The sequence below is a fragment of the Rhodnius prolixus genome, unplaced genomic scaffold, assembly GCF_049639745.1.
Source record: "Rhodnius prolixus isolate KJV_2025 unplaced genomic scaffold, Rpr scaffold_3, whole genome shotgun sequence".
NCBI lineage: Eukaryota > Metazoa > Arthropoda > Insecta > Hemiptera > Reduviidae > Rhodnius > Rhodnius prolixus.
The window spans coordinates 39,920,921-39,942,864 of NW_027411603.1; the positions used below are offsets into that span (position 1 = coordinate 39,920,921).

Consider the following 21,944-nt stretch of genomic DNA (forward strand, 5'->3'; position numbering starts at 1 on the left):
ATGAGATACATAGTACATTTATCCAAGTTGCCAAGATCCTCCAAGGACCAAACTCTTAATTTAATTCCCCCTTTCAGCGACTGCCGCTCTCCATCAGCTGATCCGAAATAGACAAAGCTTACTTCATCATTGCTAGGGATTCCCCATCTCCGGCCCAACCCGGTTTCCCAAAAGTCATTCTTCGAGGAAAGCGTTCTACTTCCATTAGAGAAGATGTAGTGACCATTCTTTAAAAAGGCCAAATTCAGTTGTCCATATACAGAGCCTCAGCACTTGTTTTGATTCTCCACGGATTTCGGTAGCACACAGGGCCGAAAAAAATTATGCAATGATTTTTGTTTCTCATACTTTTAACGATATTTCATTATTCTTCGTCAAGAATGCGCTTAAATTTTCACTATTGAAAACAAAAAAAAAAGCTACAAATAAATTATTAAATGAATAATAAATATTTCTTCAATTACACAGTTTTTATCGTCTATTTATTTCTTTGGATTCATAAGTTTTCAATAAAAAGTTAACCAATTTACACACAGAATTATGTATTAAATGAACAACAGCAAATTATATCGGAGAATTCATAGAGGGCTTATTCTTTGTGATTCTGACGGATTCAGATTTATGTATGATAGATTTCATCCATTTCAGAAACTGAATCTCTAGTTAAAGCGAACTAATTTGACTTTCTTCGTGTTATATTTTTGCCTGTTGTCACTGCTTTAATACATTCAATTCATTGCGAAGGTGTAAATCCGGCCAGAAAAACAAAAAACTCTAAAAAAATTTGGAAATTTTAAGCACCTTGAATAAATAAACAAATAAGCTGATTATGAATTAAATATTAAGACATATGATTGAGTCACTTCGATGTGATTTATATCGAGATATAAGCATACGAACGCTAATAATTTACAAAGAAATGTTAAGCCATGGTAAATTTAATAACATATTGTTTTCTTATGCTTTCATGTTAATTTGCACATCCTGATTTAACAACATTTAGTGCAGGCTGGTTTTCAAGCTAGAAACTTGGAGCATTTGATAGAAGGAAAAGTCACGTACAGCAGTTTAGAAACCAAAACTATAGACGATTATAATGTAAAACTTTTAAAATCAGAAAATCAAATTCTAAAAAAGAACTCTCGAAAACCATTTGTAGGGAGCGATGATGCAGAAAATCATGACATTAACAATGGCGGTTGGAAAAAGAATTTTACTCAGAAACTGAGAGAAAGGTACATTCTTCAAAATCTTAATATTGAAAGTTCTGGTTTATGAAACTTTTATTCATATTTTTATTGGTTACAATGCATTCTCTCCTTAACAAACTATATAATGCTCCAATTTATACACTTTAATATTGAGGCGCGATGGTACCAAGCGCATCAAGATGATTAGCTCCCGGGTTGCTAAGCTAAGAATATTGTTTTCGTGATACGAGCTTAGCTTCTTGGTCCAAGCCTTGGATTATTTAATATAATAATATGGGAACTGGGCGCACCCAAGGAGGCTTAGGACTCGAACCTTGAAATTATATACATATATTTTTTTTAAATAATGTGCTAAACAAAAATGGAATTATGAACTAAACACATATTTAATAAATTCCAGCAGTAAGACCAGATTAAGTAGCCTTTTTTCCAACTTTTGCTCAGAAATATAAATCCCTCTGTTGTCTAAATTTTTAAAATAATTCTTTAATCTAAGAAGTGGATGTTAAATCTATTAGATTTAATTCCGAGGAGGTTGGCTATTCAACCTATTTCCACCGTAACACAGGTTGTGGCGCCTTCAAGATGCAGTAACTCTTTAGTTTGGGAAGGATTACCCTAGTTAAGCTGTAAGGTACGAGTTTTTAGTGCCGAACTATCAACCGTATGCAATCTTTACATTGGCAGGAATTGCTCTATATGTAGTACCCTTAGTTTCTTCTTTTCTTGAAGGCTATCCGTTGACAGACCAATTATGCGACGGATGTTTTTACTCCGTCTGTCCTCCAAACGTGCCCATTAAGAAGGCCTCCGATCGTCCATAGTTCCACCGTTAAAGTAATAACGTAGTAAACTTACTCGAGTGATTAAAGTTTTATGTTCTTTCCTGTTCTTCCACCTAATGATTCTACTTGTTGTTGTTTCAACGTTTTGTTAGTTGCACAATTGCGGCGTTTTGTTCTTTATAAATGACTCAGGTTCATTGAAGGTACCATAATGAGGATTCTCGCCGTTGTATTGAACATCCTGACACCAAGATTATAATTATATAACTATAATTATACAGAAGTCTCACACTATTTTAAGTTAAATAAGTAGGAATCGGTAGCTAAATTCTGGAATTAATTATTCTTCTCTTATGATCTCATGTGGACAAATCCTAGTTCCTAGGCAAATATCGCATCACAGATTAGTGCTGTACAACCTGGCACCCACTTCTTCTGTTCTGCAGTCGTTCGAGAACCGCACATTCATAAATTAAAAATAATTAATAATTAATTTTTTTACTTTATTGATTATGTAGATCATGTTGCCCAAATTATTTTGTAAACATACTTCTGAGACACAATCTAGTCAGGAAGTGTTTCATCAAAAATTAAAGAATGTACGAGTATATAAAATTAAAATGTAATGGATTTACTTCTCAAATCAAAATCCTCTGAAAAAATTGCTGGGTGCGCCCCTGTTTATAGATTTTGAGAAGAATGTTACTATCCACCTCGTCCATCTCACTAAATGGGTGGGTAATGGGACATAACGTTCGCCTGAAAAAATAGGCATTAATACTTTGCTTCAGTATTCTTATTAAACATCGCTACATGATTATAAACTAAAAAAATACAGAAAATTTATTTAAAATTCTCTAGTTTAAAATTTCCAGATATGCTATTTCAAAACGGTGGCAAACTTTCTTAGATCCAAACCCCAATGTTAATTTATCATGTTACAATTGGAGAAATAAAAATACTTTGTCACAGCCTGTTAACAACCAAGAACTTGTTGTTTCTGATGTAAGTTCATTCTTTAGTTTCATTAATTACTGGGAATAAAAATACTTTATCAAAAACAAGAGATTAGCAGAAATAATTTGCTAAGCATATGATACGAGGTATAAGGAAAATAATTAGTACAGTTATAATTGAATAAAAAATTATAAATTGGAAACTAAATTATAAAATTCGAGCGATTTGGAATATTGTGTTAAAAAAAAAAAAATCCTTGCAGGCGGGTAAGGAGTGACTCATTCTATAAAAAAAAAGTATTTAAATGACATTTTTTAATACGCAATAAAGTAAAATAGCAAAAACCACAATTTTGTAATTCTCTACAATTCTATGAACTGGGCAGACATCTAAAATTATATTAAATAATTAAAAGTTCTGATTCCTTAATTGCTTTAAGGAATCACCTGGCTGTCACTTAAATCAAATTTATGAAATTAAAAAAAACAAGATTACAAATGAAATTGGTAAAAGGTGTGAAAAATTAGAAAAAGATTATCAATGTCTTTTGGAGAACGTCGACAGTCAGAAATCGAATCAAAGCAGTCATTCACTCTTTTCAACAAATATACCAAAACCACCAAAAGAGGTAAATGAGTAGATACTTCCATATCTGAAAATTTCAATCTTAGAAAAATATCCCAAAGTTAATTTTTTTGATAATTATATTTTTCTACCCATATGAAGTTTATTTAGAATTAGGTTTTGTTAAATATATATTTCCTTCATTTTTACCTAACATTATTTCAGGACATTGTGCAAGAGCTTGAGAATAAAAAAGCAGCGTTGTATTTGGAGTTCGAAGAAAATATGAAAGGAATTGAGAATGCAAGAAATGAAGTTTACAATATATTGACTTATTACCGTGGTGTTTTGAAAGTATTTGGAGATAAAGAAAGGACAGTTGAAGCCAATAAATTATTTTACCTCTCTAATGCAGAATTTAAGCAATGGATTGAAAGAGAAGAAATCATGGATATGCACGATTTTATGAATCCTTAATGAGATATAATTATATAATATTTCTATAACAACTAAAGAACACCTGATATAATTATTCACTGCAGGATTCAAAAATTCAGAAATTGAAAATAAAATGAAATAGATGAACTTAAAGCAGTAATATTTTTTCGCTGATACAAAAGAAGTACTTATGATCCTCAAAAAATTGTACATTATATGAAATTAAAATTATTATCTGGTACCATTTAGCCATTTTAAATAATAATTACTACAATCTAATCTAATCATAGAAAAAAGTGTCTTTTTATCTTCTTTATACCCAGCCGTGGTTCTTGTTCTTGGTTCTATTTCAGCTATTCAGTAGGACTACTACTGGCGGTATTGGATGCAATTCTTCTTTTTTTATCTGGATGGTTATTAATCAGCTTAAACACAATTTTTTTATATATATGTTTCACATTCCTATCACCCACTCTATTATAGGAGGGACATCAATGAATGTAAATAGTAAATTCAATTTTGCTCACTCAGTGGCAGCTCAATGTGCCAACAAATCTTCTTGCTCATTGCTTTTAATGGCCCGAGTAAAATGCACATTTCTTCATGCTTTGCTTAATTTGGAGCACTCTAAGCCTTGACAATTTTTCAATTTCTTGCACACTCAGACATAGATAATTATCACATCAGACACAACGACGTGTTATTTTAAAAAGAAAAAAGGTTTCTGCAATACGGTAAACATTTTGCAAAACTCCAAAGATTAGGTAGATACTCTATGTGGAATAATAGTTCCATTAGAGACTTTTAGCTAAGACAAATAAAAATCTAAAAAGATGGGATTTTACCTAACAGTAGGGGTGCACAAAATGAAGGTCTGGGTTTATTGTAATAGAACGAATTTTCCCTAAATTCACTTAGAGTGGAGGATGGTAATATTAAATATCTCCAGGCATTTGATAAATTTAACAAACAGTAGAGAAAATTAGCCAGCACTGGAGGAAAAGGCCATGTCTACACTCCAATTCAACGTTACTTTATTTAAATTTACCGAATGCAAGACGGATGAATAAATTAAATGATTAACTGCTATACACTCAGCTCTAAAAATACGGAGAACAATTAAAATATGAGTAACACTAAAACTAAAAAACTTTAGTTTAACCTTATAACTTATTTCATATGTTGAGGTAGGTTATGTATAAACAAACATCGCTTTATGGAGTAACCTACTTTTTAACATGGGAAAATCTGTTCCAGATTGTATAAAATATGTTAAGTTTTTTTTTTGTACAAAATTGTTTTTTTTTCTCACATTTTTGTTATTAAGTAAGCATTATATTAATGTGATCTAGCTGGTACACTCCAAAATAATGAAATATGGCGCCTTAATATGGGTTACTGGCAAGTTAAATGTTAGTCCAAATTTTTATGGGAAGCTTTTTAGATAATATTAAAAAAACGAATGGACCTTTTATGAAAAAGTAATGATAACAAAGCGGCTATGCCGTTACACCGCATATTTAAGTTTTACGCTCCAAAGTGGTTTTGCGTACAAAATTCTTTTCTGGCAATTGGTAAAAGGTAATTATGCTAACAAAATTTCTTTTGAATTCGTATTTTTAGTGAATAACTTTATTTAGAGGTCGTAATTACTAAATCATAAATCTTTATAAAAGTGCTTGTCTTATTCACATTCACCTTTTCACTCTTCAAAATATAGATCTTATGCATAACAAGTTTTAAACTTGAGACATTGCCAAAAGTAAAAAGTTATAAGACATTAAATACAGTTCTATTAAATGTATTTCCAAGACTTAAAGTAAGGCTTACACATGCCAATTTAAAAATTTGTTCGGTTCCATAAATCCAATCATATATCATTATTTTTGCCTACAAATTTGGTATCTCAAACATTTGCTATAAGCAAAAGTACATTTGTGCGTTTGTTTATTGAAGAAAAACTATCAAAATTTTTATTAGATTTGATTGATAATAATATTTATTTATGAAACCATGTATACCTTTTGACAAATTTGCATAAAACTAGCGGTCATTAATCTTTAATAATTAATAGCTGCATATTATCTGAGTTTAAACCTTGGTAAATTCGATATAATTCATATTCATCAAAATTTATATCTAATTTAATGCAACTGATGTCTATAATTTATTTATAAAATTGTAAATAAACTGAATGACATTATACACTCAGAAGTAGGTAAAAATAGAGGTAGTCAAAGTGTACATAAAATTCAAAAGTTTAATTACAAAAATCTTATAGTTTTGTCATTTTAATGATTTTTTTCAAGTGTAAAAATTTAAATTATTAAAATTAAAATCCATTCTTAAAAAAAAGTTTATTGATCGCAATGTTGTTTGCGCTACAGGAATTGTCTAAAACTTTTTTTGTTTAATTTTTATTTGGTATTCACAATCAACAAATATATATATATATAATTACTGAATCGGATGATAAAAGTCTTCATGACTGGATCAGCTAAAGGAGAGAAGCTTCCTACTGAGAACACTCGCTGGAGTTTTTTTACATAACTATAGGAAGATAATCACGAAGCCACAATAAGGTTTCAACCGACGTGGAGGACGATGTGGAATTGTTGTGGAGGTAAGATTTGATCAAGAGGATTTTGTGCAGATAAGAAGAAAGTCATGAATTTTATATATTTAAATTTTGATTTTACAGTTACATATGAGATCTTAAGATCTTTATGATGGGTAGTGTTAGAGACATAAAATGGATAATTCGTTATCTTACGAAGTATTTTTGTTGAAATAATTTTTTGTGTATTTGAAAGTTTTGTTAGATTCACAATTCAAGTCCCTAAGTCCAGATCGGTTTGAGCACACTTTTATATATACATAGTAAGTCAGGCATGTGCACTGTATATAGAAGCGGTCCGAGAATACTACATTAGAGGAGGCTGATCCACAACTAATCTGGGCTTTTATCACTTATTCCCCGTAAAAAACCATATTAATTGATTTGATACAACCAGATCACTTCCTCTTCCTGCTAATAAGATAGTAATGAACAACTCAGAAGAGTTCAAAGGATTTTAAAAATTACTTTGAAAAAAATAGGCAGTGTCATGTACACTTTTAGACTATTCTTAGTTTAACTTATTGTGGAATTCAATTCAAACAAATCTAATATCCCCCTCCATTAGGATTGTAAACTACTTCATTAAAATTGAATAAAAATATGTTAAAAATCAAATCTAAGGATTTTACATTAATCTTGTAAAAGGGTTCAATTATTATTTAGTAATAGTTTGTAAATAATTTTGAACTTGTGATGCCCGTAAGAAGTTAGATGTAGCAATTTTTCTTTGAAAGCAAATTTCTGTTGTTTTATTATTATTTATTCTTATAACTATTTGATGCTGAATATAATGTTTTAGATTTATGAGTGAGTCCTATTACGACATTCTCAAAGTACCTGAGTCTTGTTCTTCAAAGGATATAAGAGATGCGTTCATAAATTTATCAAAAAAGGTATGAAAAGTAAATAAGCAGAAAATATGTTAATTGTTAGGAATTAGATGATGTGGCGTCTTGCTTACAATTTGGTTATGTTTTAACATTAAATAAATGAAGCAAATTGTTTTGTGAAAATAATACTATTGACTGAAAAGATTAATTTTTTTTCCAGAATCATCCTGATAAACATTTAAATGACCCCACTATGCATGAACGTTTTATAAAAATTAATGAAGCCTATTCAGTATTGATAAATCCTTTGTCCAGACGAGCTTATGATATCAACTTGCATCATAAGAAAAAGTTAGGTGCACCTGAATCAGAAAGTTATAGAGAGCCGCAGCGTACATATCCTAGAACTTCTAATAGTATGAAAAGTGAAAGGTTGGTTTTTGTTTGAATATAAAAATAAATTCCATACGAGTGAGGCGACTAATTTTACATATCAAATAGTAATTAGTATTACTCGTATTTTAAATTTTAATGTACAGTCATCTTACATTCAGGTTTTTTTTTTTCAGTCATTACACAAATTTTTCGAGCTACTCAAGAGGAGATCCTTTTACATTTCATTACCAAGCCGCTACTAAGGAACAGAAAGCAGAACAAGATGCTTATTACGGAATTAAAGGCATAAAGAAAGTATCAAATAATAGAATAGCGATTGTTGTTATCTTATTCACTTTACTTGCTGTGGTAATCCAACTTGTTACCATTAGGTGAGTTTCTAATTATTTCTAAAAAAAAAAAGAAAGAAATTTACTTTAATGAGAGTGCAAAATTTATGTGAAAGTTAGAAAAAAGGTTTTGTTTCTCTTTAAGGCAGTTGAGATCAGTAGCATCGTATGCCTAAAAAAATATGAGAATTGCAGCCTATTTATACGCTGCTAAAAATGCTTTCTTTTTTTTTTGCATTGATATTTCTAACATTCGCATTTGGAATAGAAGTGAAAGGAACCCTGAAATATAGAAATAATGTTTTCCTTTTATTGCCATCTAGGCCTTTTCTAACGAATTTAGAAGACCAATTAGTCATGTACACTTGCTGCTTATGATTATTATTAGTGATATTATTATTATTATTATTGTTAACATTATTAGTATTGATATTATTATATTAATCAATATTAATAATAGTAATAACATAATTTATATTGATATAATATTATTACCAATTATTAATATTGCTTGCCAATTTGCTTTGACTGAGGTGTCTTACAACTTTCAAGATGCTAAACAAATTATTCGGGGAGATTAAAAAGTTAGTTGGGTGATCTAGTCTATAGAATTGATTCAATTACGATATCCGCGCTGTAAAACATAGAAAGGGAGATCTTAAGATTTATTCTACAAATCTCAGTTTACAAAAGATGAATTGGGTTTGCTAGGATGTCTAAGTTATAACTTTCGTATAAAGTTGAGTAAATAAAATTAAGAAAGCCAAGCTACGCTGAAAAATAGTGCTGCTTCTTTGGTTTCAGTTGCCTTCACAATATCAAATTGATAATATAATATTTTTAATCATGAGAATTTGTTATAATTATTATCAATATTTCTTAGGAACAGCGTTATTAGATCAAGGGAACGAATGTTGGAAGAAAGTAGAAAAAATTCTCTATTACATGCAATGGCCAGAGAAAAAGCTACATTATATGGACAAGACTATCAGATCAATTTGTTAAAAAAGACTCTTAAAGGTTCGTTTGGAAGTGAAATCGATGAGGATAAACCGAAATTAATAAATAAAGGCGGTAAGAATGGTGATATTGATCATCAAGCACATAAACAACGCTCATCATCAAAAAAAGGGCCAAAAAAAGATGAGGTTTGTGAAAAATGTAAACAATGTAATCATCTGTGATTTCTGTTAAATAAGGTTATTTTAAAAATAAAATTGATTAAAGACAATTTAAATAATTCTTTGTTTTTTTTCATTACCTGGGAAATGTTTTATTACAAAATCCTGGCTGCTTCCCTTCAGATTTAGGCAACATTTACAACGCAGGGCACTTCCTATAATCCTTGAAATTATTTGTGCAAGCGCCTCTTTAGTAATATCACTTTTCCATATTTTAAATTTATCACAATTTGATGTTTGAAAAGAACTTGGGTGCACCCAGTTTTTTTGGAGAGTTGCTTTAAGAACCACCATCTCTTTAACTTCACTATTGATGTGTCAAATTTTTTTTACTCCTTTAATAGTAGCTCTTGGCTGTAAAGAATGATGTCATCAGTATACTGAGATAGAAATCCACCTAGGACAATTTTCAGATGTGCGGTGTAGATATTGAATAGCAAGGAGTTGAGGGCAGCACTCAAAACTCAAAAAAATGTAGGCCGAATAGGGCCTACTATAGGACAAGAGCAAGGTAGTCGTTTTCCATGCTGGGGGGAGACTGAAAAAATTCAGGGCTCTGCACTATTTCAGACATGATAAAAGAATTCGTTAAAAGTTATTTATATTTAGGAGTACTTTTCAGCTCCTCTGGTTTAGATTAGCTGCCCAAGAATTTATTAATAAAGGAATCAAAGCTGTAAGCAGACTAAAGCAAATTATCATTAAAGGCAAGAATAGTTCATGGGAATGTAAGCTTAAACTTTTTGAGAGCGTAGTGTCTGCCATAACTTTGTACTGCTCTGAAATATGGGCCATTCAATATCTAGAAATGGTGGAAAAGGTACTGCAGCACTTTTTCAAAACATTATTGTTATGGCCGTGTAATACGCCTTATCATTATGTGCTAGTGGAAACAGGCTGTAAACCACTTAATGTTGCTATTTTTAAAAGAACAATATCTTGGTGGCTCAAGTTGTTACATATGAGTCCAAGTAGGTATCCCCGCATTTGTTTTGATAAACTTCGTGAGTGTGGCCTCAACAAATACAATAAGTACAATTGGGCTTTGTGTCCTATTGGTTCTGAAGAGTTGTGGAATGCCACTAACCCTCAGTTGGTGAAAAATGTTATTAAAGATTTAACTGAGAAATGGTCGAACCACTGGTACAGTTTAGCGGTTGAAAATGTATTGAATTCCCGCTACAGTAACATTTATAGAAGTATAGCCTGTTGGGGCGATGGAGAGACTTATTTAAAAGCAAATTTATCTATTTCAAAAATTAGAATCATAGCTCAACTTCGTCTCTCTCATAAAAATGTAATAAGGATATTCTATAAAGGTAATAAGTATTGTTTGGATGGCGGCGTGTTGTGCAGTTTGTGCAAAAGAAATGAAATGGAAAATATGGAACATTTCTTCTTCTACTGCCCTATATACGGACCTCTACGCGATCAGTATATACTAAAGTATTTCCCTTCAATGAATCTTGATATTGTTAGTTTGTTTGTATTTGACAGTACAGACAAGATCAACGACATTGTGTATTACGTGTTGGGTTCATTGAAGTTGAGATCCTTTATTATGAATGAATAGTCAATATAAATGTTTGTGAGTTTGTTAAATTTTTCAAATGTCCAGAAGATATCTTTCTTATACTTGTGCTGCACTGTTGGTTCTTTCTTTTTATTATATAGGTGTAATTTTTCTACTTTTTGTAATGTATATTATATTTTTCCATATTTTGTCAAGTCCCAACTCTCTTGTAAAACTGCTAAGTTGTAACAAGTAAAAAATAAAAAATAAATAAATAAATTTAAATAAATCAGAATAAATTGCAAAAGGCCACCGTTCGTAACTAATTTGATAGAGGAGTAACCTGAGATGGTATTCCGAACCACCATTAAGGAGTTAGCTGTAGCAAAAAAGACGGTCCTTGTAAGAATATTGTCTTGAGGAAATTTTATAAAAATTAACATGCATCTTGTTGACAAATAGTTAATCAACTGGCAAGCAAAAGAGTAGGTGGCCAAGAGATAGCTGGCTTGTATTATTGCACGAATTAATGAAGATAATTATCTCAAACGAGCACTTGGGTCAAGGAACCCTAATAGGCAAATACTTTGAGAGAAGAAGAATACTGATAGACTACTATGTAGTAATTAAGATTATAGAAGAAACAAAATTTATTAAAAAATAGTTTCAAATAAAAAGAAGAGGGGAGAAAATACGAGGAAGAAAATTTATAAAGATAAAAATAAATCAGGAATATGACTGTTACAAAATTTTCACTTATTTAAAACTACTTTTAACTAGACAGGGCACTAGGGACACTTTTTCGTGAGAAGTACTAGGATGAGTTCGAAGTTCAAACAAAAATTGGGTTTGAATTTCCTAAATAATGGATATAGTCTACGGCCCATTTACATGTTTAATAGCATATTTTTATTTTCTTAATTCGAAACTTTATTTGATGAACCTTTTTATTAATTTTTAAGTTTTTTTTTTTTAAATTTCATTTGTCTCTCATAGAACACCTATCTTCCTCCACATTACCAGGTAATCCTCTAAGGAGATTGAAGAGAAGATGGCCTCGTGATCATCTCTTATCGTGAGAGCAAAGCACGTTACTGGAGTGGCACCACTGGGTGCCTTCTCCATTTATGATTTTCTTTTATTTCATTTTTCTTTCACCATATTTGCTTGTTGCAACAACTGTTGCAGTGGTAAATTGCAATAAAAGATTTAAAAAAAAAAATTCATTTGTGGGAGTGTTCACTCCCTAAACCTCCTGGGTGTACCAAATGAAAAAATTATTATTCCAATAGAGTGAGGTGATCTTGAAATGTGTTGCTATTAGATTTTTTTTTCTTACTAGTATTTTCACGGTGCTGTCAGCTACGAAAGAACACTCGCCAGAGATATTGAGAAAGCTAATTACTTTAGATGATGCACCCTAAATTTAACTAACATAATAACTTCATCGGCGCTAATGACCACAACAGTCAATGCCTAACCACAAACATAAAATAATTTAAATTGTAATGCTTAATTTAAGAAAATTTCCTAAATATAAATACATCTATAAATTTCTATTAATTTTTGTTTTTGTTTACTTTTTGACTCACTCTAAGAAAAGAAAAGTTTTTAAATTTAATTTTACTGTTAATAAGTTTCTAATTAACAATAAAAAAAAAAGTCTAAAAAACTTTAGATTTTAGATTTTCAACCGTTCAATTTATAAGAATTACATTCTGTTAGCAATTTATTTATAAAAAAAAAAAATAATCGAAAGGATTTAGGATGTAATGTTCAAAGGTTTGTTTTGTAAATTACATTTTATTTTATCATTGAAAGCAAATATAACATAATTAAACTGAATTATACACTATTAATAATTTAAAGAAAATAGAAGGAATTAGGTGAATTCATTTTTTTTTAAACTATAATTTATTTTATTTTTAATTATTTTTTCTGGTCTTATTACCCATTATGGTAACTTTGTACCAAATTAAAATAAAATATCACAACTTTCTGACAGATTTACTTTATGATAAGCTATTTAATTATTTACATATAGGCCTTTTTTGTTTTAACAAAAGTTGTAACTTATATACAACTTATTATCTAAAAAAATTATTCTATGAAGTTACAACTAAGAAAATATTTTGCTAACATAAATTGCAAACCCTATTAAATAGGGTAAACAAAAATAAATAAATAAAATAAAATATAAATAAATAAATTTTCTTAAATCTTCTTTTTCGGTCTTCTTCGGTGTCCTTCTTCAGGAACTGGTTTTTGGAGGTAAGAAGGTGGAAGGATTTTTTTACTTTATTTTAATGCTATACAATTTTTAATTTCATTTCTTTTTTAATGCAAGCTTGGTTTAAAAATTACAATACAATAGACTGATAGACACAACTTATTTTATGTTCTTCAATGCAAAAATTTATATTTTTTCATTAACAAATTAATCATCCTTTCATTTGCTTTTTGCGGTAGTTATTAATCTCATTATAAACCACAGACATAGGTTTTTACACAAGAATGCGGGGGTTCTGGTACAAATATTGGTTTACCATCTTCATCTAAATAATCCGAATAATTGAGCTTGTAAACACAGTTATATCCTCCCAAACTAGCCACGGCTAGAGCTGAAAAATGGCTAGTGCAGTCCAATTTTATGAGATCGTATCCTTGTTCTTTGGCCATTTCTCTGTAAATGCGATTAGAATTAGTAATAATAAACAGCTAATTGGGCAATATCCTCTTTTTGTCTTTTCTGTTCTACAATGAATAAGTTTCTAAAATCACCACTAGAACATTAATTAAACAATGACGATTAATAGTCAGAAAAATGTTTGGTTGTTTAATAATGAGAGATTATCATTAAAAATTAATAATAATGTACAAAATATTTATAATTAATCAAAATGCCAAAAATTCTAGAGTCCAAAAAATGCTTAATGGTTTAATATAGAATAGACATGATGAGTTAAAGTAGTTTGCACTAACAGGTCTGATTTGAGAGACTGAGCGAATCAGAATTTGAGTATTTCTTGCTGCTATTAGGAGAAACAGAAGTGAATTAATGTGTGGGAGAGCCCGAATCAGAAAGTGGGATTCATAAGAAATGGACATAAGATGACGCCAACTTAACTCTTGGGACTCAATGGAAGAGATTTATGAAGAATGTTAAGCTTAAGGATTCTTTCGAGGTCATCAAAGAAGTATATACAAAGCCGGTGGCGCCAATCTTAAGGAATCCCTGTGCTTTGTACATGCAGATTGAGGGTATTTGAAGAAGAGGTAATATAAGTTTATAAACTTGTCTCTGACGGATTTGAGAAGTAACGAGACTAGCAGGTTCAAGATAAACCAGTGTGAGGATTGAATGTGGGAGTTTAGGTTTCCATGGGTAGCTTAGGGACTCACTCGTGCCTTAGAATATCTTCTGAATAATAATAATCTGATTTTTTCTTTTGGTTTAATATTAACAATCAGTATAGCCAAAAGCAGTAAGTAAATATGTTGAATATCAACATGGGTTAACATCATAGTTAGGTTCAACAGCGTCTAAGCCGACAGAGGTTTTTCCGGAATTTTAGTGGGGGCAAGATTTTAAACTAGAGGATTAAATTAACATAGATTATTTTAAATAACGAAAATATTTTTTATAACTTCACACATGCTTACTTTGTTTTGTTGATACACGCTTTAGCAATTCCTTTCCCTCTGTAAGCATCATCTACTGACAGTACTCTTACTTCCACCAAACTGGTAATATTTGGAAATTTCCCAAATATATCTGATTGTATATTTACAGTTGTCAATAAATTCAAAATTTTTTTGAATTTTAGATTTTTACAAGCATTTACTTCGTCAGTCATTGCAGAAATTTCTTCATTTTCTCTTCTTTTCGCTCCATTTATGCATACACCTGCTATCTCATTCGCTGGTGTTACAGCCATTAATGATAGACCTGAAATAAATATAAGTATTTAAATTGAACTTCTAATATAATATTATATAAATTATATAAACAATCCAACACAAAACATAATTTTGTTAATTTTCTACCAAATACTACTTATTCTTGTAACATATGCTCTAACATTTTAAATAATTTTCATTCCATTATGTAGTTCCAATGGAATAATTACAATCCCACTTTCCATTAAGTTGCCAAATCATATTTTGATTACTTTTATTTAAATATTTTAAATAATATTTCATTATTATGGTAGAAAGATGGCCAATACCAATTTCTACTGAATTTCCTTTTTGATTAATAATGTTTAAGTTGAACAATAATTTAAAATCAATCTAGTAGCGCTCCTTGTAAATGTTTTCGGTACTACTTTTTAAAGCAAGAAGTGCTCTAATTGTTATTATTCAAAATAATTATAATTCATATCCATTTTGTTGCTGTTTTAATAAAGTCTCGATGCCACAAATTTCACGCCATACTAGTCATACTATATAGCTATGTTTAATACAAACCTTTCCTGTTCTGACCTACTAGACAATCCTCCTCGTCGCTTGAAGTATAATTGGCCTAGAAGTCTCACAAAATCTTTGTCAAAGATTTTGACCTCTGTTGATTTCTCTGACAAATGTTGTCTAATCTACCTACTTCATCACATTTTCTTGTTGCAGCTCTATTTTTGTAGTTTTGTTTTAACATTACTTATAATTATAATAAATTAAAGAAAAACCTCCCCGTAAAATCTATCGATAAGAAATGGAAACCCATAAAGAGCTGTTTGACTGCACTTTGTTATTCACTTTCTCTTCGGGGAAGAGGAGTTATTGAGGTCGAGTGCTAAATGTTCGATATCTAATTTTTATTTGACATACATTTTTGCGGTCTCGTGAGTCCGAAAACTTGGTTTTTAGAAAATGATGTATATTTGCGAAAAAATCACAAGAAGCCAAAACTTTACATTTCGTTTTGGTTTGAAACCACCACTGGATCTGATCGGACTTTGCTTTCAATAAAACACTTCTTTTTTTCAGATTAACTCGAAAATGGCTACGATATCCTTTAAATGTTGTACACTCATTACAATTAATGTCCATTTATATTTATTTGGAACATTTTTCTTGGAAAAATAGATTAAGAATTCCCTTTTGGGGTAGAAGGCGGGTCTTTCCTCTAAGACTTGACATTTCCGTGAAATGTTCAGTCCAATGAGTTACTAAAATTCAGAATTTGAAGAAAATTCTATATTTGTATTATTTTATAAAATAGATCAAAATAGGTTTTTGTCAAAATTTTTCTATTATAAGAATCCATTTTTTGAGATTTCTTGAGTCGTACAAAATTTTTTGTTTTACACTTTGTTCATTTATTAATGGATGGTTTATTATTTCATAGCTTTATCTATTTTAGGTACTTCTATGCAGAGGTGCTGTTAAGCTGCCGCCTAAACTTTTTTTTTTATGGTAATGTAAGAGTATCGTACATCGTTTTTGGTGACAGAAGTCAGGACAGAAGATACACCAACCGTAGATTTTAAAAATGTTATAACTTTCAATAAACATAAGCGCTGAAAATGACCTAGTCGAAAGCTAATGAAAGACCATTAAATAATTAGATGTGTAAACAAAATTTTAAATTTGAATTAAAGTAAACTGCCCAAATGTAACTTCAAAACTTAAGAACTCTGCTTAAATGTTATTTTATATTTATTGGAAGCGAATTCGTAGTTTAAAAAAAAAATCGATAAAACCATTTTCGAGAAAAATTCGTCTTACAAGAAACGCCTTACAAAAAAATTCAATATTTAGTGATATTTCCAACAGACCAAAATTATATTCAAAAACAGAAAGTTAAAATAAGTAATATTACATCTTCTATGGATGGTTATTAACCTGTCTCTTAAACCACTATAAATAGTATTTGCCCTTGACATCGCCCAAGGTAAGAAAGGCGGCAAACATTTTTTAATTGCAGTGCATTTACTTGTTTTATAGCGTGACACGGATTATAAAAAGTGTGCATTTAATGTGTGTGATACGTCTAGACTGACAATGTAAAGTACTTTCTCTTTAAGTACTCAACTAATATTGCGACCGTGCTAAATTTTTGAAATGATCTTTTCACTGGTAAAAAACTTTTTTGGGTTTTTGAGGCTGAAAAATTCGTGTTTCAACATTATCTATGGTGTGTACACATGTGTGGGTGTTTCATTTAGTTACCACCAAGTGACCAAGACTGAATATTAACTATCAAAATCCCTTAATGGAAAGTATCAGTTATCTTTTCTTTTTTTATTTTTAGACTTTCTCAAAATTGGCAGGAACGATTTTATTTAAATTTGGCGCACAGATTGCAAAAATCAAGTCTAAAACTAATTAAAACTCTGACGAAGAGACTCTGGGCTTGGGTAGAAATCAGATTACACTGATTGCAGGCCAATACAGGAGGCATGGTAGGGTTCAGGAAGCATCTATCAAGGTGGGGCTTATTAGCTCGGAACCGTTGTGCAGATTGTGTCAGGAAGAGGAGGAAACGGCTTCTCACCTGCTATTTGATTGCATTGCAGTCGAGTGGTTGCGATAGGAAACCTTTGAAACTTTGAGTCCAAAGGAGATAGTAGCGCAAAAAGATAGGGAAAGTTTTCAACCTTCATTGTAGGAGGGACCATTCGTCTACTGGATCTAGAAAGGGGAAGGCACAATAAGTCTCTTGTGGCTGCGGCGCTGTGGAGTATAGGTCCCGTTCCTTTTCTAATTCTAAAACTGTGAATTACCGGACTAGCGAGTTTCCCTTAAGGTTCTTTCAGTTTTCCACGCTTTTCTCCTAAAATTGCTTTATTTCTTTAAACTTAGAGTTATTGTTGTTCATTCGGTTGTATACTTTTTTCAAATAAAACCATTTTCCAAAATTACTTATGCTTCCACACACCCTTGGTGGTAACTAAAATTCAAAGCTTCCTTGATAGGAGTGTTGAGCTGCTAATTCTTGTGGTCCTAAAAACTATGGCTTTGTAACTCACAAGGAAATCAGAAAAGAAGGGAAAGATCCAGTAAAAGGAAAAAATTTTGTGTGAACACAGTACTTTCAAAGTCCTAACTCGCAATTTTTTTTTTTTTTAAATTTCCGAACGATGAGTAATATTTAATTCTGATCACTTTAGTGGGATTTTATCCTACCATTTCTACTAAAAATTTCAAGTAAAAGTTGTAAAATTATATGTTTATAAACACTATAAATTAAGTTAAATAAAATCATAAGAGCCGATTGAGAGAAAATCTCAAAAATACTGAAAAAATTTTCAATAGAAACATACTTGTGAATAGCCAATTATCTTCAAATTTGGAAATTCAGTCTCGCATTTTGATCCTTATCAATACAATACCCATGGTAACACAGTACAATAAACGGTAAAATGGCAATAGAGGAAAGTCTCCCTCTTAGTAATTAGTAAACACAATAGTTAAGTGAACCACGTTTAAAGAAAATCTGTTTTTAATGTTTTTGGAGAAAATCCTAAATAATTGATACAGTAAAATGGTTCTTCGACTTTTACCAAATCTTTATTGTGGCATCCTCTGGTATTATAAAATTTAATCGATTTTTAATTTATTTACGGTGTAATACATACTGAAAGAATGATAAAGAGAACAATTTGTTAAACACTTTTCTGGATTCAGGGAATCACAAAACTCTGTTATCTGTATTTCGGTATGAGTCCAGAATAGAAAATCTGTTCAATTACAATAAAACAATCTTATATTATTACATTATTAATATTATTATTTCTTATAAGAATAAGAGAAAATGAAAAAGTATTTTATTAAGAAGCGGTTCATCAGTCTTAGTTAAGAATCATAAAACTTTTACTTAATCCTGCAGGATAACCAGCATAATAAGAAGTAAAAGTAGTCGTTAGTTATCTACCTTCTTTTATAGAATTGGCACAATAATCTTCTAATTCTTGGCAAGTAGATCCAGGCTCATCTAGCAGTCCTACACATATATTCAGAGGCTCATCGTGGAAGAAAAACTTTCTTAAAAAAGCAATTACATCTTTAGTATCTTTCTCAGTAACGGTAACTAATTTGTAAACTTTATCTCCCATTTTGCCTGTAATAACAGGCAAATGTTTCTGAAACAAATAAAAATTAATTCAATTAATATATTATTTAAATAAATGTTCAAGAAGTAGCCTTGTAAAAAAAAAATCAATCTCTTTAAACAAAAAATCTCATTTCGTGTGTGTTAGTGGGATTGAAAATGGTAAACATTTTGTCAAACTACATTCCCGAATGCGTTTTTGTAAACTAATTGAGGACAATTTCATGGTTATTAAATTTATGTACGCAGTAATAATGTATAATTACAAAATTCAATGTATGAAACAAAAAAACTAACTATAAATTAAACTATAAAAATTAATAATTTTAAATTAAAAAAAAGCCTGCTAATTAAAAATAAAATTTATTGCTCTTATGTTCATATTAGAATTTATTATGCATACTTCTTAGATTGAAATCTTTATTTATTTACTATTTATTGATAAATATAAATTATTAATTTAAATATAAATCTAAATTGGTAAAAAATAAAATTGTAAGCAAAGTAATTCTAGAGTAAATGGACAAGAGTGACATTTGAAGGAGATACCCAGTGATATAATTTCATTACACTTAATTAACCCCTTAATGCACAGTTTTTTTGAAAAAACCGCTATATTTTATATTTGAATAAGTAAGTGTTATAGCTTACAATCCCATGTAAATGATAAATATCTATAAAACGATTGCTTTTCTTTGCTTTCACATTATTTTCAATTCTCGATTATATTCGAGAGTGAAAAATTATAGTAGCATAAAGTGCAACGCCGCTCGAATTATCTCGAGTGTGAACAGTTTGGCCAGTTTAGCGCGCTCGAGTTAACTCACAATAAAACTGAAAATTTTATTATGTTCAGTTAAGAATTGTCGTTAATTAAAAATGCATTTAAGTTTGGTTTCTGACGTCAATGGTTTAAGGATATGTTATCAAAGGCGTACTTTTTGTGAATAAAGAATTTTTTACAAATATCAAGGTTTTTGATACCATTTATAACAAGTGAACTAGGTAAATGTTTAAAATTCTAACTTCTCATTTACTGATAAAGAACTTACATATATTTGAAAGGAAAGCCATAGCATTAAAGTTGAGGAGTCTTAACGGACTGAGTATTCTTAACAGCTGAAATATTACACGGAGAAAATAATTTCAATTACAGTAAATGGCTGACGAAAGATGATGTGCAATCTTAAATCTTATTTTTTTAAAATGTACGAATTATTCGTCAGGTTTAGTTATAACTTAATATATTTTAGCAATGGTAATAATGGTCAACTCAAGACAGGCCAAAAAAGTGATGATACAGTTTTAATCAGAAAACAGTGATTAAAAAACTCGATTTTCTCTTGATGCATTGGATGGTTCTAGTTGAAAAAGTTACATAAAGAAGACGGGATCATCGTTTTTTTATTCATAATATTTTGCATGAACATTCTGACCGGTTCCTTCCATCATCCAATTCATCTGGTTCATCTATCTTCAAATGAATCAGTTATTGGTACTTCTATTTAGTAAGCTTCTGTCACAAGTCATTAAATTCAAAATAATATCATATTAACGGAAAACCTTCTATATGAAATTCCAGTTTATCGATTTAAATCCTTCAAAAAGTATATTTTCCTTTTTAAATGTTTAGTTAAATTTGTAACAGCTAAGGAAGAAGTTTGTAGCACTCTTTGATAATAGATTGATAATTTATAGAATGATAACAGTAACTTTGAGGAAGTATGTTTAATTTCAATCGTTATTTTGATAAGAGTAAGATATTTGGATATCTGGTAGCTGGGCAATAAAATTTCTAGCAAGTGAGAGCATTTAAATATTTTGAAAGACCTTAAAATAAGAGAAATAAGGGCAGCGAGTATTAAAAGCAAAATCTTGGCTGGTAACTGATGACAGAGGATGTCCCGAAGTACGCATGAGAGAACGATACAAAATATAATACAGTTCTCCAGTCGGTAGTATCGCACAGCTCAGAAACGGATATTGACTGCCTGATACGTTATTTTACGGAGTTCACGTCAATAACGTAAAATAAATGTAAGTATATTTGTCTTCAAGAAGAAGAGCAAGAAGTTTTAGATAACTGGTATTTGTTATCCAAGCGAGAAAACTTCATTATTTCAACTCAACAGGAAAAAGACGTTTATGGAGGTTATAAAATCAGAAAGGTGACTTCAAAATAGGCTGGGTCACAGACAGAGCGAACACAGAAGAGCCCTTTAATAGGTTTATAAAGGACATCCGGCATTACGAGACCTATAGTCGGTCATAGTGGTTTCACAATGTTTCACGTTTCTCTGACGGGCAGAGAGGATTGGAAGCATTTTTCTAAAGAAAGCAACAAAGGCAAAACCTTTTTGAGAAAGAACTAAAAACTGAACGAAAAAACAATCATAAGCTACATTTTCAGTTGACAAATATCAGCTGAATTCAGACACAGAAAAGGTGGTGGTTACTAAAAAATAAAACCAAGTTCTAACTCCCTTTAATTTTCCATTTTCGAGTCATTCTTTTCACTAAGTACTAAAAACTAAATGTGCTAAAAACAGAAATCAGTTTTTCTGTTTACAGGGGACGTCCTCTAAACAGGAATATCGGTGAAAAATCAATTTAGAAAATAAAAAACGATTTGAACGCTTACCACGATGAAGTGAAAATAATAATTGTTTGATAAAACTTAAATGATTTGCTACCAAATATGAAACTTAGTTTTTCTTTTTATGCCTCGCAAAATTGAAAAGATCAAAATAGATTCTATTACTTAATTTAATGACCATTAAACCAATTATGTTATTCTCAATATACATGATATTATTATAACTGCACTGGAAAAACAAATACGATTCAAGAAATAAAATAAATAAATAAAATGTAACCAGCATACAGCTGATTAATTACTTACATTTAAATATGATGATTAACAAAAAGTTACACAGAACGAAAAGCAATTATATTTATATACACATTGGATTGTTTACAGCATAAATCATGAATTAAATCAAATAATGGTAACAGAGAAAGCTTTGTTGAACTAAGCTTGATGAAATCTTGTCCTAAAAGGCTAGTA

The 21,944-nt window shown here is 30.3% G+C and overlaps 3 protein-coding genes across 8 annotated transcripts in view; 2 read left to right on the forward strand and 1 right to left on the reverse strand.

The window, feature by feature from the left end:
- Positions 1 to 549: 549 nt before the first annotated feature.
- Positions 550 to 3,820, forward strand: LOC141452681 (uncharacterized). 2 transcript variants are annotated; one of them, XM_074125068.1, is made up of 3 exons: positions 550 to 932; positions 1,004 to 1,235; positions 3,743 to 3,820. In XM_074125068.1, the coding sequence occupies exons 1-3, from the start codon at positions 851 to 853 to the stop codon at positions 3,804 to 3,806; spliced, it is 378 nt and encodes a 125-aa protein (XP_073981169.1). In that variant the 5' UTR covers positions 550 to 850; the 3' UTR covers positions 3,807 to 3,820. The 2 variants fall into 2 exon arrangements, with proteins under 2 accessions (XP_073981169.1, XP_073981170.1); XM_074125069.1 differs by lacking the exon at positions 3,743 to 3,820 and adding an exon at positions 3,393 to 3,532 and having other exon boundaries at positions 551 to 932.
- Positions 3,821 to 5,174: 1,354 nt separating this feature from the next.
- LOC141452677 (uncharacterized) lies at positions 5,175 to 9,370 on the forward strand. Of its 2 annotated transcripts, XM_074125065.1 has the most exons (6): positions 5,175 to 5,536; positions 6,343 to 6,578; positions 7,375 to 7,468; positions 7,626 to 7,837; positions 7,975 to 8,172; positions 9,014 to 9,370. In XM_074125065.1, exons 3-6 carry the CDS (start codon positions 7,379 to 7,381, stop codon positions 9,312 to 9,314), a joined length of 801 nt encoding a protein of 266 aa, XP_073981166.1. In that variant the 5' UTR covers positions 5,175 to 5,536; positions 6,343 to 6,578; positions 7,375 to 7,378; the 3' UTR covers positions 9,315 to 9,370. The 2 variants fall into 2 exon arrangements, with proteins under 2 accessions (XP_073981166.1, XP_073981165.1); XM_074125064.1 differs by lacking the exon at positions 6,343 to 6,578 and having other exon boundaries at positions 5,176 to 5,536.
- A 3,731-nt stretch (positions 9,371 to 13,101) lies between these two features.
- The window catches only part of LOC141452691 (arylalkylamine N-acetyltransferase 1-like), a 98,573-nt gene continuing 89,730 nt past the window's right edge, over positions 13,102 to 21,944 (reverse strand). For 2 of the 4 annotated variants that reach the window (XM_074125073.1, XM_074125071.1), the window contains exons 2-4: positions 18,701 to 18,908; positions 14,488 to 14,773; positions 13,102 to 13,507 (exon numbers count right to left, since the gene is read on the reverse strand). In XM_074125073.1, coding sequence (XP_073981174.1) covers positions 13,306 to 13,507; positions 14,488 to 14,773; positions 18,701 to 18,881 — 669 coding nt within the window. In that variant the 5' untranslated portion in view covers positions 18,882 to 18,908 and the 3' untranslated portion in view covers positions 13,102 to 13,305. Of the gene's footprint in view, positions 13,508 to 14,487; positions 14,774 to 18,700; positions 18,909 to 19,929; positions 19,972 to 21,518; positions 21,672 to 21,944 lie in introns of those variants that run through there. The other 2 variants (XM_074125074.1, XM_074125072.1) reach the window with 2 other exon arrangements.